This window comes from Myotis davidii, unplaced genomic scaffold (assembly GCF_000327345.1).
Source record: "Myotis davidii unplaced genomic scaffold, ASM32734v1 scaffold265, whole genome shotgun sequence".
NCBI classification, from domain to species: domain Eukaryota; kingdom Metazoa; phylum Chordata; class Mammalia; order Chiroptera; family Vespertilionidae; genus Myotis; species Myotis davidii.
The window spans coordinates 2,783,644-2,797,830 of NW_006296627.1; the positions used below are offsets into that span (position 1 = coordinate 2,783,644).

The following is a 14,187-nucleotide window of genomic DNA, read 5'->3' on the forward strand; positions in this document are numbered from 1 at the left end:
AGCCTGTCCAAGCTGAAAAGCCAGGGAGGGTACATGACGGGTCTTCGTGGGATGAAGATACGGTGGCAGGAAGCTGCTTCTGTCCAAAGGAACATGATCCAGAAGAAAGACACTGAGGGCGTCCCAGTGGCCCATGCAAGTGTCGGAGGAAAGAAGTGCTGAGCGTCCCCGGAGCTGGGTGCCCCTGGAGCTGGGCGCCCCTAGAGCTGGGCGCCCCATGGAGCTGGGCGCTGGGGCTTGTGGGGCAGCTTCCCTCCGCTCCTGTGAGAGCCTGGGCGACAAGCTTGGCTCCGCCTCTCTTACGACATAACAACACTTCACGTCCATCACTTCGTTGTTCCAGGTGAGCCCCAAAGTGGGTGTCACACCCTCATTTCACTGACAAGGAAGCTGAGGCTGGAAGGGGTTTGAGTGATTGTCCCAAGTCACACAAAGCACGGCAGGGTGGGCAGAGGTGTCCGGACGCTGAGCCCAAGGCCCTTTGCGTCCTTCCAACCTGGGCACATCCAGTGTGGCCTGGCAGCTCGGGGACCCTGACCCACGGGGGTAGGTCTCGGGGTTCAAGAGCCTCCCCTTCTCGTTGCAGTTCTTCTTGTTCATCCTGATCATCTTCCTGGCGGAGCTCTCGGCGGCCATCCTGGCCTTTATCTTCAGGGAAAATGTACGTACCGGGCCCCACGCCCTGGCTCCCTGCCACCAGCCAGGGGTCGGAGGCCATCATGGCCAGCCTGTCCCGTCCTGAGAGACACACAGAGACATCAGCCTCTCACCCAGCACTTTCAGCCCTAATGGTGACCCCACCAGCCTCTTCCTTACGAGGGCTTTTCCAGAAGGTGAGGGTCAGACACACCTGATTCTGGAATCTTCCATCCACACCTTGCCAGGTGATGGCATAGCAGTAGTCATGCGGCAGTCAGGGAGGCTGTCCCCTGAGCCCGGGAATGTGTGATGCACAGAAGGGGCCAAGCACCATCAGCTGAGGCCCTGGCCGGTCCCCAGTTTGGGCCACCTGCCCCACAGGCCATCTTATTCCAGGGGCTCCAGCACCCGGACACCAGCTCCCTCCCTAGTCTACAAGAGCCAGGCCCCATCCACAGGTGGCCTGGAAGCAAAGAGAAGAGGGGAGGAGGGGAGGGGGAGGAAAAGGAGAGGGGAGGGGGCAGGAGACCCGAGCTGGCCCTGGGTGGTGAGCAGGTGAGCTGTCCCCAGAGGGGAGGAGGCAGCAGCCTGTCCCCAGAACAGTCGCCCAGCGGGCCTCCCTCTCGGTTAGACCTCTGGAGAGTCTTCTGAGGGAAGGAGCGGCTTCTAAGGCCATCTCTGGAAACTAGATGTGCAAAGGCTCCCTGCTCCACACTGTGGTTTCTTCAGGGCCTGGGCCCAGGGCATCCGCTTAGCTCTGAGGAACAGCTCAGGGTGGAGGGAAGCCCCCTCTGAGAAGAGCTGCAGGGCAGAATGAGGTCCCCGGGTGCCCTGGCCTCGGGGTCGCCGAGGGATGTGTGTAGACTTTTCATGTGAGTGATCCCATGATGGCTGGAGGCCACGGGCCTTGAGGTGGAGGTTAAGGGACTTGTCCCAAGCTTAGGAGAATGCCAGGAGCCTGGCACCAGGGCCCTGGCTTCCCTCCCTTCCCCCCAAGCTGACAGATGGAGAGGCCGGGAGGGGTGGGGCAGCACCAAGCTGCCAGGTAGGGTCTCAACCTACCCTCCCCCTCTGCCTCCAGCTCACCCGAGAATTCTTCACCAAGGAGCTCACCAAGCATTATCAGGGCAACAATGACACAGACGTCTTCTCTGCCACCTGGAACTCGGTCATGATCACAGTGAGTGACCCCCCTACACACCCAGGGGCACTATGAGCTTTCAGAACTTCCTCACTGGCCTTTGGAGAGGCTGTCTTTCTCCCTCGGCCTGTAGGCCCGCTCCCGCCCACAGACCCTTCCTGTGCTCTTCTCCTAGTTTGGTTGCTGCGGGGTCAACGGGCCTGAAGACTTCAAGTTGGCATCCATTTTCCGACTCCTGACTTTGGACAGCGACGAGGTACCCGAGGCCTGCTGCCGGAGAGAACCGCAGACCCGGGACGGGGTCCTGCTGAGCAGGGAGGACTGCCTCCTGGGAAGGGACTTGTTCCTGAACAAGCAGGTACAGGCCCTGCCCCCCAGGCAAGGGGCATGGGTGGCCAGAGCTGGCAGGTGGCGGTCGTCCCAGAGGCTCTGAGGGCACTCCAGGATCCCATGGACTGTTGACGAGATATGGGACCGAATGGAGGCTAAGGAAGCTCCATCCAGGCTCCTGGCATCCAACCAAAGGGGTAAAAGATGAAGGCGGCCGATGGCTCAGTAATGGCACAGGCCTGAGGAGTGGGCATTTTGGCTGGGGTTGAAGGGTGAGTAGGAGTGTTCCAGGATTCCAGGCAGAACACTCCTTGAGCTTCTTATAATGTAGGTTGGGAGCCAGAACTAGAATCAACAGTGGGGGCCCCTCCTTGGTCATGTACTCTGTTTTGGGGGAAGCTCACATTGGCCACATGGGGGCACCTCCTGGCTCCAAGGGAGCAAGATCAGGGAAGCTCCTAGACTTCTTGCAACCCTAGAACTTCATTCAGTTTCAGAAGAATCCCTTCCCCTTCCTGTGACACAAGGTTCCCCAATGACCAGCCCCTGACTCCTCAGTGTGTGTGTGAGACCAGAGAGACAGGACAGAATAAGGGTGGACGCATGCCTCTTATTGGATTAGCCCTTTAATGCGAATTTCATGGGAGAGTTCCAGATGCGCGGGACCCCCAGGGGACGGGAGACGGGCCCCTGCTCCTGTGGGGCTCATGGCTTAGTTAGCGGATGCAGATGATAAACAAGAAGCAAATAAACCAAAAGTGATCATTTCACGAGGCAACAGTGACTAAAAAGGAAGTAAAACCAGATGATGGGCTAGAAGGGAGAGAGGGCTCAAGGCAAGCCTCTTAGAGTCCCAGGGGAGCGGACTCTGACCTGACTGAGGCCTGACTCTGACCATCTGGTGAGTCTCTTTCCAGCCTCAGCCTCCTCTCACCAGCTCAGCACCATCATCTCCTGCACCTGCCCATGTCATGTCAAAGGGTACACAAGGCCCCAAAAGCAAGTTCCTCTGCCCCCACAGTCCTGCCCTCCTGCACCGAGGGAGAGAGACAGCAAGAAAGAGACGAGGGCCCTGGGATCAGGTCGCTGCTGAACTGGGGAGGGTGGGCCACCCAGGGGTTGGGTCTCTGCCGTAAGGACAGACTGCAGGACATGGGGGCAGTTTCAGGCTGTGCTGTCAGCTGGCCGGGCTGTTGACCCTTATGTCACCTTGGCCAGGACACACTCTCTGGACCTCAGGTCCCCTATGCAGTGGCAGAGACAGCTAGCTGCCCCCACATTCCATTCACCCCTTCCTCTTTGGAAAGGGGCTTTATAAGACCCCATGACCACCAGGTAAAGGCTGCCCTCCCCAGCCTCCCTTGCAGCTAGGCCATGTGACCAACTTCTAGCCAAAGGGAGGTAAGCAGATGCGATTTGTGCAACTGGGTAACATCCTTAAGGAAAAGCACTGTGCCTGCCTCCCCCGCGCACCCCGCCCCCCATACCCCCTGGCTGGAATGCAGCTGTGGTGACAGACATCTTTGACTTGATGTCTGGATGTCAGAGTATCAAGGGAGAAGGAGCCTGGGCTGCTGGCAACTCCACAGAAAGCCGCCACCACTCAGGATTTAATAAGAAAGACAAACAAGCGTCTAAGTCAGGAATGTCTGGTGCACGTGGCCAAACCTCTAATCTGAGGCCACTTGTGAGATGTTCTGGGAGGCCTTTCATGGGCCCTGGTCCTTAAGGGCTTCTTCCTGACATGCTTCCCATTTCTGACTCACACTCTGCTGATGCCTCCATCCCTCTCCTGGGCATGGCTTTGCTGTCGGAGGCCCAACAGAGGGCCCCGAGCAGCTGTCTTAGTTCTTCAGGACGCCTCTTCCTCTGGTCTGAGTGACTGGGATTGACCCCTGGGACTCCTTCCCCGGGACACTCAGTCCCTCCCGAGCCTCCTCCCCTTTGAAAAGCCTCTGCCAAGGGACCGTCTGTTTGTTTTTCCTCCAGAACCCACTCCCCTAAGGCCCAGGGTGCATTTCTGACTTGGCCTGATGTCCTATGTTCAATTGCAAGCAACATGTTCTATTGCAAGTAATAAAATCCCAACTGAAGGGGCTAAGCAAATCCCTTCGTGTTTCACACGTGGAAACGATTCTAGGAGACGGCGGCTTCTCACGTTGTACCAGTGGCTCTGCCATGTCAGCCAAGGCCTGGCTCTGGTTTCTGTGGCCTTTCCTTGTGTTCACCACTTCATGATGGCAAAGTGGCTGCCGTGGCTCCAGACATCCACCCATGTTCAAGGCATGAGAAGGGGAAAGGGTGGCACCAGCTTCCTTCCCAGAAACCTCCAGGCGACTTCTGCTTAGGACTTGGTCACATGGCCACCCGGAGCCAGGGCAGAGGGCACGCACCTATGGGTGGGTGTTGAGTGAGTCCGCCAGCCCTGTTCCCCGTTGAATTCCAATGAAGAGAAATCAGAAAATCTCAAAAAAGGAAACCCAGGATAAATACTTGGACACCCCCCCCCCCCCCCCCCATGGATATGATTCTAACCCCTGTGACAGCTTCTCCAGCTCATTCCTCAGCTGTCCCTGGGTCAAGACAGTCACCCAAGAGTCAGGAGTGAGTTCTGCTGGAAACAACTCAGAGGGTCTCCCAATAGATGGTGACCTTGCTAGACCTTTGTTCCGGGCCAGTGTGGTGACCACCAAAAGGAAACCATCCATACTCCCCATTTGTCCAGGTGACCGCCGGTCTTCTCTCCCCTCAGCATCGCTGTTTCCCTGCCTTATCTCCACTGTCCTCATCTGCTTTGTGGTGGGTTGTGAGTGTGGGCGCTCCGTGACCTTGAAACAAAGTGCTACCCCTTATCCTTCTGGAAAGGGAAAAGCAGTGCAGCCAGAGAGAAGAGCAGCAGCACGTGCAGAGGCCCTGGGGTGGGAGGAAGCATGGTGTGTTCCCGGACCCAAGAGAAGGCCTGTAGGGCTGGAGCACGGGGAATAAGGCAAGACTAGCTCAAGGTGAGGGCCTCAGGAGGGCCGCACGATGCAGGGCCAGCAGGTTCATGCTGAGGATGCTGGAAGAGCAATGGAAACCCACACCCAGTTCTCCCTGGGGAATGGGGGCCATGAGGGCGTTCCGGCTGCTCAGTATGGGGGCCCTCTATTGGCCGGCCCAGTTGGTTCAGTCCAGGGACCCAAAGGGCCTTGGTGCCGAACCAGATGGAGGGGAGATGAGCAGTGAAGGCCCAGGTGCACTGCCCACAGCAGAGGGGGGGCAGGATGTCTTCTCTCTGCTGGACAAGGTCCCCTGGGTGAGCCTGTCGAAGTCAGCTTCATGCACAGGAAGGACTTACTGCTTCTGTCCCCTGGGGCAGGGGGCTGTAGAGACGGGGGTGGGGGGCAGGATTGTCTTACAATGACACCCAGAGACGCAGGGGGTAACCCCCCCCCCAACCCTGCGCTCAGACCCTTTCCACCAGCCGGGATGTCCTTAGAGGGGCACAGAGGGAGGGAGGGCAGCCTTCAGGGGTGGAAGCCTTGCTCCATGCCAACAGCTCTGCCTGAGCTTGGGGGCCACATGCCAGTTTCCCGGCTTCACAGCCCTGGTCCCTGACCCCTGACCCCCGGCCCCTGACTGTCCCTCGGGCTGTGGATTCACCTCTGGTCCTTTCCCCCAGGGCTGTTACACAGTGATCCTCAACGCCTTCGAAACCTATGTCTACCTGGCCGGAGCCCTCGCCATAGGGGTGCTGGCCATCGAGGTAAGTGAAGGCCCACTTCCGTAGCTCCTCCCCAGAAGCAAGGCACACTGGGGGTTTGGGGCAGACCCCCAACCCCCCCGGGTTAGCCCCTTCCCCTCAGGCTGGGCGGCCCCGTGGGAGGCTGGGGGCCCGGCCTAACTAGCCAACTCCTACTTTCTGTGCAGCTTTTCGCCATGATCTTCGCCATGTGCCTCTTCCGGGGCATCCAGTAGAGGGCGTGGCCTGGAGCCTGAGGAGTCGCCCTGCCCACCACTGCCCAGGACCCAGGCCCTCCTCTCCCCGGCACCTCTGCTCCTGGGTCCAGGGGTAGGAGGTGAGGCCATCGTGAGTGGCCAGGAGAAGGGCCAGGGGCAAATAGCTATTTTTTTAACAAAACAAAATGACGAAAATATGGACTGATGTGCCCCGCCTGGATGCCGGGGTGGGGCCGTGGGCTCTGCACCCAGGCTGCCGTCTGCACTGGAGACCAAAGGAACACCCGTGCCCGGCCCCCTCCTCGGCCCCACCGGACTCCCGCAGCCCTGGACCCGGGCCCTCTCCTCACAGCCTCGGGCTCTGGTGCCAAGAAAGTGAGGATTTAGGCAACAAGGAGGCAGAAGCAAATCTGGGGGAGAGGTGGGCAGAGCCCAGGGGCCCACGGACACTGGATCACCACGTCCTTGAGGACCTGGCACCTCCTCGCAGCCCCTCGTCCAGTCGATGGAGTTGTCCCTGCTCCTGCTCCGGCCAACAGTGGGCTGCGGACACTGGACCTGAGAATGGCCCAGCTGGCGGGGTCCTCGCTCTCCCCAGCTGTTGGACCGAATATCTGGGAGCCCAGAGCATCACCCACAGTCACACCGCACAGGCATGACGTTCTGAACAAGAACTGGGTGGTCTCCGGGGCTGTCGGTCCAGCAGAGCTGCTTACACCCTCCCGGGCCCCGGCTTCATGGTTTCCCCAGAAGAGACAGGGCAGCTGGCCAGGAACTGCCTCTTCCCAGTTCCACTGCTAAGATGATTCTAGACTGCCCCACTCCCCCCTCCCCACCCCCGCTGTTTGCCTTCCCAACTCCCCACCTTCTAAGCCCCCAGGAACACACACATACACACACCAGAGTCCCTTTTCCACGCTGCCTGTCTCTGCTCACAAGCCCGTCGCTTTCCTGTTCTCCACCAACTCCCTGGCTCCCAGCGCTGGAAGGAGCCCCCGAGATCACCCGGTTCTTCTTTCCCCACCCAGAACTGTAGCTTGGATATCTTCTGCAAGATCCCTGCCAAGACATCTCCACCCTCTTCTTGCACACCTCCAGGGACGGGGACCTCACTACCTCCCAGGACAGCATTCTGCCTTTCGACAGCTGACTTCAGATTTCCCTTTTTCTGTGGTTCTGCCCAAGGCTCTCTCTCCTTCCCTGGGTGTTAAGGCCGCACACTGTCTCCCCCTGCGCCCCGTTATCCACCAGGCTAAAGAATCCCAAGGCATCTCATCATTTCTGCTGTGACATCGTTTCCTGCCCCCTCACCGTCCACAGCACATTTCCGAGTGCTCCCTCCAGGCTCAGGCAGGAAGAGGTCTTCCCACAGACTCACTGACACTCAGCACCCACAGATCAGCCCCTCAGAACACAGACCTCAGGTTCTAGACCAGTGCTGGCAACTGGATTACAAGATGCCTCAGCCCTGCTGAGTCAGGAGTGGCTGGTGGAGGCTGTGCAGAGGATCTGAGGTTTGGCCTGGGCTTGGTGGGAGAGGGCAGTATAATCCCGATTATATAATCCCGATTGGTGATGTCGGCCCCAGGCGTGGGAATGGGAAGGGTAGCATGATGCCTGCCTTCCCCTCCTCTCCACTGTCCCTTCGGGGTCTGGGACAAGCCCTGTCTGTCTCCCAGGCCCTGTGCCAGCTTCCAGCCTCCCCTGCTTTCCAACGACTGGGGGAGAGAGCTGCGGCCAGGCGCCCAGTGCTCCCCTGCCCTGTCCCCTGCCCCCTTCTGAGCTACACCAGAGCTCTGTGCCTGCTGTAGCGATTTGGTTGGACCTTCCTCCCAACTCTCCCTTCCCCCTCCCACTGGTCCTCTCCGCCTGGGTCTTTCCCCGTACCAGCCTGCCCTGGCAACCCCATGATGCCACGAGCTCCCTAGCAACTGGGCATCCCAGGATCCAGGGGCCCCACAGCTGGTACCCGAGCCCAGCCTGACAAGGGCCTGGGGGCTGCCCCTCCAGACCCACCTACCGCTCACACACAGCCTCCTGGAAAAGGCAGGTGTCCGGTCTGAGGCTGACAAAAAAAAAAGAGAGAGAGAGAGAAACTCCAGGCTGGCTAGGCAGCACTGGAGGTCAAATCGGGCAGCTGTGGCTCCAGTGCAGGGCGGCCCAGGGGAATCTGGGGCCTCGAAGGTAAGAAGTGCCCATATGCATGTGAGAGGCAGGTCACGGAGGACCCCCCGTGAGGCAGGGGGGCGAGACTCCCGCCAAGGACTTTCCAGAACGGTGCCAAGGAACCCGAATCTGACCCTGCTGACCTCCCAGGCACCGGCTACCCAGGCTGGAAGGGAACCCCGGATCTGCTCGGGCTGGTAGCTGTTTGCAGGGCTGCCTGTGGCTGTCGGAGGGCAGGGGCTTGGGATGTGGAAGAAAGCAAGCTCTGCCCCAACATGAGGAGCCTCCTGGGCTCGGCTGTGGCGGTTACAGTATAGCCCATACGTTAACAGGTGCTGGTGGCAGCTGCCGGCTGCAGGGGGCTGGGGAGGGGGGGTGGCACGAGGGTGCAGCAGGTAGGAGTACCTCTGCAGGTCAGGGAAGACCTTACACGGGAGCCCAGCACCTTCCCTGCTCCCAAACTACTGCCTCGGGGAGAAGAGACACTGCTTGGGGGCTGGGGCCCAAACAGCCTCCCTTGCCCCCCCGCCCCCGTCTCCTGTCCATGCCTGCGGGGCCCGCCAGGACACCCCCAAGCGAGCTGAGGCCCCAGCACCCACGTCTGCAGAAGCCCCCTCCCCTCCCTCGTGGGCCCCGTCGAAAGTCTATTTTGAAAACGGAAAATGTTCCTCGCAGTAGAGAGCAGAGCTAATTTATCATGTTTATTCCCGGGACCCCTTTTATATTATATATCAAGAGTTTTGTAATATAAAACAACACCCACACTGATGGTTTTGCACTGGTTTTTGTGACCATTTCTTACAAAAAGAAAAAGGAACGAAGAATAAATAGTGACCGTGAAGAAAGGTGGTCTTGATTTGGGAGTGGGGTGGGGCAAAGGGGACCTGGGGGGACTGGGCAGGGGCATTCTGGGTCTTCCCAAATCTTCAGGATGGGAGCTGGGCCTTCCTCACTAGACTTGTGGGCCCCCTTGTCCCTCCCCTCTTTGTCACCATCTCCTCCCCAAGGACTCCCCCTCACTCTCACCCTGCGCACCCCCGCCCCCTAAGGCCATGTCTGCCTGCCAGAGCCCCTCCCTCCAGGCCTCACTGGAATGTTCAAGCAGCAGGAAGTGTATGGACACTGCCCTCCGGTGGGCCCTCACCACACCCCTGCCCTGCACTCCGCACCCCAGCTGAGAGTGAAGTAGGTTGGCCAGCTCAGCCCCAGCAGATGCCGAGCACAGAGCCCGACTCCAGAGCCCATGCCTCCACTCCCTTGCCTGCCTCCGGAGGGGTCTACCTGCCGGTCCCAGCGGTTATCCAGACAAACCACCACCTGCCGGAGAACTAGCCGGGCCTTCAAAGGCATGGGCCAGAGGGAGGGCCTGGCCTTGGTCTGGGGCACTGCCCACCAGTCACCAACAGCACCTCCCAAAGTGGGCAGTGGGCAGCCTGCCTAGGGCTCTCCCTGGGGACAGGCACGCACGTCAGTGGCAGGAGATGGATGCCAGGAAAGAGCTGGCCCTTCCTTAGATCTGCTGTCCCTTTGGCTCGGCCATGGTCACCAGCAGCCTTAGGCCCCTGACCCGCCAGGCCTCTCTCCTCAGCTGTGCTGGACACTAGGTATGTGGCTGCAGGGACAGCAGCCTGGGGCCCCATGTGGGCAGGTTCCCAGGCACAGGCCCACCCGGCAGTAGACAGAGCTGGGCTGCACTAAAGACAACCCATCTCGCCCCCAAACACTCTCTGTTCCAAGACAGAAAGTGAGACTGGGCCTGGGCTACTGCTCTCCACACCCGTCCCCAGAACACAGGGCTGGAGAGGACAGTGCTGGGAGGGAGGAGGGAGTACTGGGGGACACACAGGCCGGGGGGCGGGGGGTCTGCAGGGCTGTTCATTTCTGAGGGAGCCAGGTGTCCGCCTTCTCCAGGGCATCTACGGGGTGGGGGGCTAGGGGCGTGGAGGGACATGAGAGGAGGTGTCCCACGGAAATATTTCTATATTTTTCCCCAGCTGAGCTCGAAGGGCACCCAGTCCTATCCTGCTAGACCCTGGGGGCAGCCCAGGCTGGAGGTCCAGAGGGCAGCACCCTGGGGAGGGGGGGAGGGGAGGGGAGGAGAGGGGCTAAGCCAGGTGAGCATCAGACCCTGGAGAACATGCCAAGTTCAAGGCTTTTCTTCTCATCTCCAAGCCCCATCACTTACAGGGGGATCTGTGTGTCCATGTGGGTGAGGCCTCTGGCAGCCTCTGCACCCAGGCAGGTTGGGCGAGGGGGGATCCTAGGAGCCCCCAGGAGCTGGGATGGAGGCAGAGCAGCCTGGATCGAGGCCCCGGAGAGCCTGCTGTGGCCTTCCTGTGAGGTGGGCAAATGCCAGCTCAAAGACAGCCACCCCCACCTGTCGGCCCGCGGCTGGGCTGTGGGGAAATTAGGTGCCTGTGTGTAGGGGTAGAGAGAGGCCCCCACATATGGGAGGGCCCACAAGGAGAAGGGGCACAAGGTCAAGTTCTTGGGTTTTCCAGCTGCCTGGGCACTCGATGGGCTGGGGTGGAAGGGGAGGACAAGGAGGCAGCCCACAGCCTCTCTCAAAAGAAACCCTGTGATGCAGGCTCTTCAGTCCGTGTCTGTCCAGGGGATCCGAGACCAAGAGGCTCAAGAAAAGAGGCGTCATCGTGTGGGGCAAAGAGCAGGGTGCAGAGGCCCTGTCCCTCCTCAAACCTGAAAGCCCTGATCACAGCATTCAGGGAGAGCCCGGGAGGAAGGGGGCCGCTCCTGTCTGCCTGGGATAGGGCAGGGTCCTTCCTGCCTCCCATGAACCAAAGGGAAACTGAGGCCCCGGGCCTCCTTGCCCGAGAAGGGCCCCAGCCCAGTGGCCATTTAGACTTTCTTGGGTTTTCGGCCGACTTGGTAATAGTAGTAAACGCTGATGGCGACAAAAAGGAGGCGGCTGGCCAGGAGCAGCAGAATCCCCAGGGACATGAGGCCGGTCTCGGCTAGCGTGGCAGTGACCACTGTGGGAGAAAGGTCGGAAGGAACAGAGGTCAGAGGGCTGTGCCCTCACCCCGCCACAGGCTGACCCTGAGCTGGGGGTCCTGCCAGCTGGCTGACCCCACAGACACGTCTGTTCTGATGTCCCCCATGCAGCAGCGGCAGGAACTGAGGTGTGCGGTCACCTCAGGGCCGGGGTGCGGGAGGCTGTGGAGACGCCCGAGTGTGTATTCAGAAGACACAGGTAGGTGTCCATTGCGTGAGCACAGGTGTGCAGGCACACAGGTAAACTCAGCTGCAGGAGGGCCTCCTCCTTAGCCAGGTTTCCATCACTTCCTAGAAACCTCAGTGGCAAGAGCCGGGAGGTGCGGGCAAAGCTGCCCTGCCCACCCTGCCGTCAGCCAGCCTCCCCTACCTGCCCACCTCAGGACTCACCCAAGAACTGGACCCCAAAGTAGCAGGCTTCGGTGAGCAGAGTCCAGCGAATGATAACCTTCTCGGCCGTGTAGAGAGCATTCCACATGATCAGAGAGATACCTGGGCAGGGGTAAAGAGGGGTTGGGGGCAGGACAGCCCGACCCATCCACCCATTTGGGGCAGGGGCAAGGGGCCTGTTCCTTGTCCCTTTGGCCCTACATGGCAAGGGAGCCCGGATCCTGTACATCCACCTGTCCTGCCCTCACGCATTTCCTCAAATTAAAACTCATCACACCGTGGGACACAGGGCAAGTCACATCTCCTCACTGGGACTCGGTCTTTTCATCTGTAAAATGGGAGACCTGAGCTCTAGGTACCCTGCCCCTATCAGGTTCTGTTATGATTCTGGGTTGATGGGCTGCCTGGTCCTACAGTCACATTTTCTTTTCAAATGGACTGCTGGAGACAGAAAACCTGAGCCCATGAAGGTCTCCCTCTAAGGAATTCCCAGGGCTGGGGGTAGGGGTGGGGGTAGGCAGACCATATTCCCAGGAAGAACCACCTACTCAGCCTCTACCAGGCCAAGCTTACAGTGTTTATTTTGCTGCTCCCCTAGGCTGTGAGGCCCTGGAGGGGCAGGGCCCTGGCCCCATTCATCTCTGCACCCCAGTGCCCAGGTGGTGCACTACCAGCAAGCGCTCAGTAAGCGCTTGTCCAGAAGATGGCAGAGCCCCAATCCACTGGGTGCGTTTTCTATCAGTGGCCACAAGATGGCAGCATACACCCAGCAGAGACAGACAGCAGCTGATGCGGGGCTCTGGGAAGGGAAGCCTCTGTACAGAGGAAGACTCCCCAAGTTTCTCTCCATCCCAGTTGGGACCCCAGCTTCCCATCACCTCCCCCAGAGTCCTCCCCAGCAATACTCACTGAGGAGCGCACCCCCATAGAGGCGGATGGGGGTCTTGCTGGTCACCTGAGCTCCATCAAAGACGGCGTCATAGAGCTGGTCGGGGAAGGCCAGGGCCTGGGGACAGCAGTTGGGAGGCTCAGGGGAAGGGGGACATTGTGAAAACTCCCTGGACATCTTCCCCCAGGAAGTGGGCCAGGGTCCCTGGGACAGTCTGGGGCCAGGACGTTAACTGCCCCCCACCCCTTCATGCCAGGACAGAAGGCCCTGGGGTTGCCAGGGGCAAGGGGTTGCCAGGAACAAGGTGTTGGGACCATGGCCACGGATCCAGGATGCTGCGGGGCAGGCAGGCACGGGTGGGATGTGTCAGGAGCCAGGATATGGAGGCAGCCAACGAGCCTTGACAGATGGGGCCTCACGAAGGCCATGGGGTGAGGAGAGGCAGCAGGGGCCCCCGGGCAGGGAGGAGCCCCTCGCAGAGGCCCAGGTTTCCGGGGTCGGGCGCGGGCTCACCATGACGGCAATGCCAGAGAAGAGCACAGCAGAAACAAACTGCCAGACCCTGGGGAGGCACCAATAGGAAGGTCACAGCCAATCCCTGGCCCCCACCCCAGGCCCCAGGGGATGCCCCTCTCCAGCCAAGGTGCCCAGGGATAGCTGGTTTGGGGGCAGGGAATGAGCTGGGATGAAATCCAGGGCAAGACCAGAGGGGCAAGGCTGATGAGACGGGGTCTTACACAGCTTCTCCCTATAACACACACGATTGCTCACCTCAGTCCCAAAGGCTCCCGAACAGCAAACTTGATTTCATTGCCCAAGACCTGGCTGATCTGTGAACACAGAGGGGAGGGGTCAGAGGCAACCAGGGGGAAGGCATACCCAGGCCACTCAACCCCCCAGGCCCCCTCCCCCGGCCTGCTCAGGAGCCCACCTGGGGACCTATGCTTAGCCAAATGGCCACCCAGGCTGGAAGGTCCCACTGAGGCCACCCCCTCACTGCCTCCCTGACACCAGAGATTAAGGGAAGCTGAAAAGACAGTGGCGGAGAAGGAACACTCGGGGGTCTGCCAGACGTGGGCCTGAAGCCCGGCTCCTCTGCCACTTCCTGGTGCGGCCTTGAACAAATCACTAACCTCTCTGAGCCTCAGTTTCCTCATCTATACAATGGGCTGATGCCTGTATCTGCATCTTCCAGGACTAGCAGGATGAAATAATGCTTCTAAAACAGCGATACACTAACAGGCATATAATAAGCACTCAAGCCTAATGATCAGTTTTGTTATTATTCCCCTGACATCTCCATTAAGTCTCTAGAAAAACGAGCTAAGTCTCAGGGCTCCTGCAGCTCTGTGGGTCTCAGTGAGTCTTCTTGCAAAGTGGTGGCCAGATCTGCCCCCACCAGGTCCTCAGAGGCAGACCCCACCTTGGAGCGGTGCACCTCCCCGTCGTCATCCTCGCCGCCCACACCAAGGATCTTGCGGGTCTTCAGGCGGCTCACGAGGTCCGTCTGGCTGTGCTTCTTCATGAGAGGCGGGGGCTGCTTGGCTGCCATCTTGTCCTGGAGCCCGGCCTCTGCGGAAGGGCTGCAGGGGGACACGGGCCTCAGGCCCTGGGTCCCAGCTGCCAGACCCAGCCCAGGGCCTGCGGAGGCTGGGGCCCAGGCTCCCCAGTGAACTCCTGC

At 59.9% G+C, this 14,187-nt stretch overlaps 2 protein-coding genes and 1 long non-coding RNA gene across 6 annotated transcripts in view; 2 read left to right on the forward strand and 1 right to left on the reverse strand.

The window, feature by feature from the left end:
• The window catches only part of TSPAN18 (tetraspanin 18), a 158,436-nt gene extending 149,453 nt beyond the window's left edge, over positions 1-8,983 (forward strand). The window contains exons 7-11 of the mRNA XM_006772245.2: positions 587-661; positions 1,721-1,819; positions 1,956-2,138; positions 5,772-5,855; positions 6,020-8,983. Coding sequence (XP_006772308.1) covers positions 587-661; positions 1,721-1,819; positions 1,956-2,138; positions 5,772-5,855; positions 6,020-6,067 — 489 coding nt within the window. The 3' untranslated portion in view covers positions 6,068-8,983. The remainder of the gene's footprint in view (positions 1-586; positions 662-1,720; positions 1,820-1,955; positions 2,139-5,771; positions 5,856-6,019) is intronic.
• Positions 8,984-10,278: 1,295 nt separating this feature from the next.
• The window catches only part of LOC107184436, a 10,633-nt gene continuing 6,724 nt past the window's right edge, over positions 10,279-14,187 (forward strand). The window contains exons 1-2 of the long non-coding RNA XR_001515262.1: positions 10,279-10,556; positions 11,240-11,245. This is a non-coding gene — a long non-coding RNA (uncharacterized LOC107184436). The remainder of the gene's footprint in view (positions 10,557-11,239; positions 11,246-14,187) is intronic.
• The window catches only part of TP53I11 (tumor protein p53 inducible protein 11), a 23,306-nt gene continuing 19,909 nt past the window's right edge, over positions 10,791-14,187 (reverse strand). For all 4 annotated transcript variants that reach the window (XM_015569513.1, XM_015569511.1, XM_015569512.1 and 1 more), the window contains exons 3-8: positions 13,930-14,089; positions 13,278-13,336; positions 13,020-13,068; positions 12,527-12,623; positions 11,618-11,719; positions 10,791-11,205 (exon numbers count right to left, since the gene is read on the reverse strand). In XM_015569513.1, the coding sequence (XP_015424999.1) occupies positions 11,072-11,205; positions 11,618-11,719; positions 12,527-12,623; positions 13,020-13,068; positions 13,278-13,336; positions 13,930-14,058 (570 nt within the window). In that variant the 5' untranslated portion in view covers positions 14,059-14,089 and the 3' untranslated portion in view covers positions 10,791-11,071. The remainder of the gene's footprint in view (positions 11,206-11,617; positions 11,720-12,526; positions 12,624-13,019; positions 13,069-13,277; positions 13,337-13,929; positions 14,090-14,187) is intronic.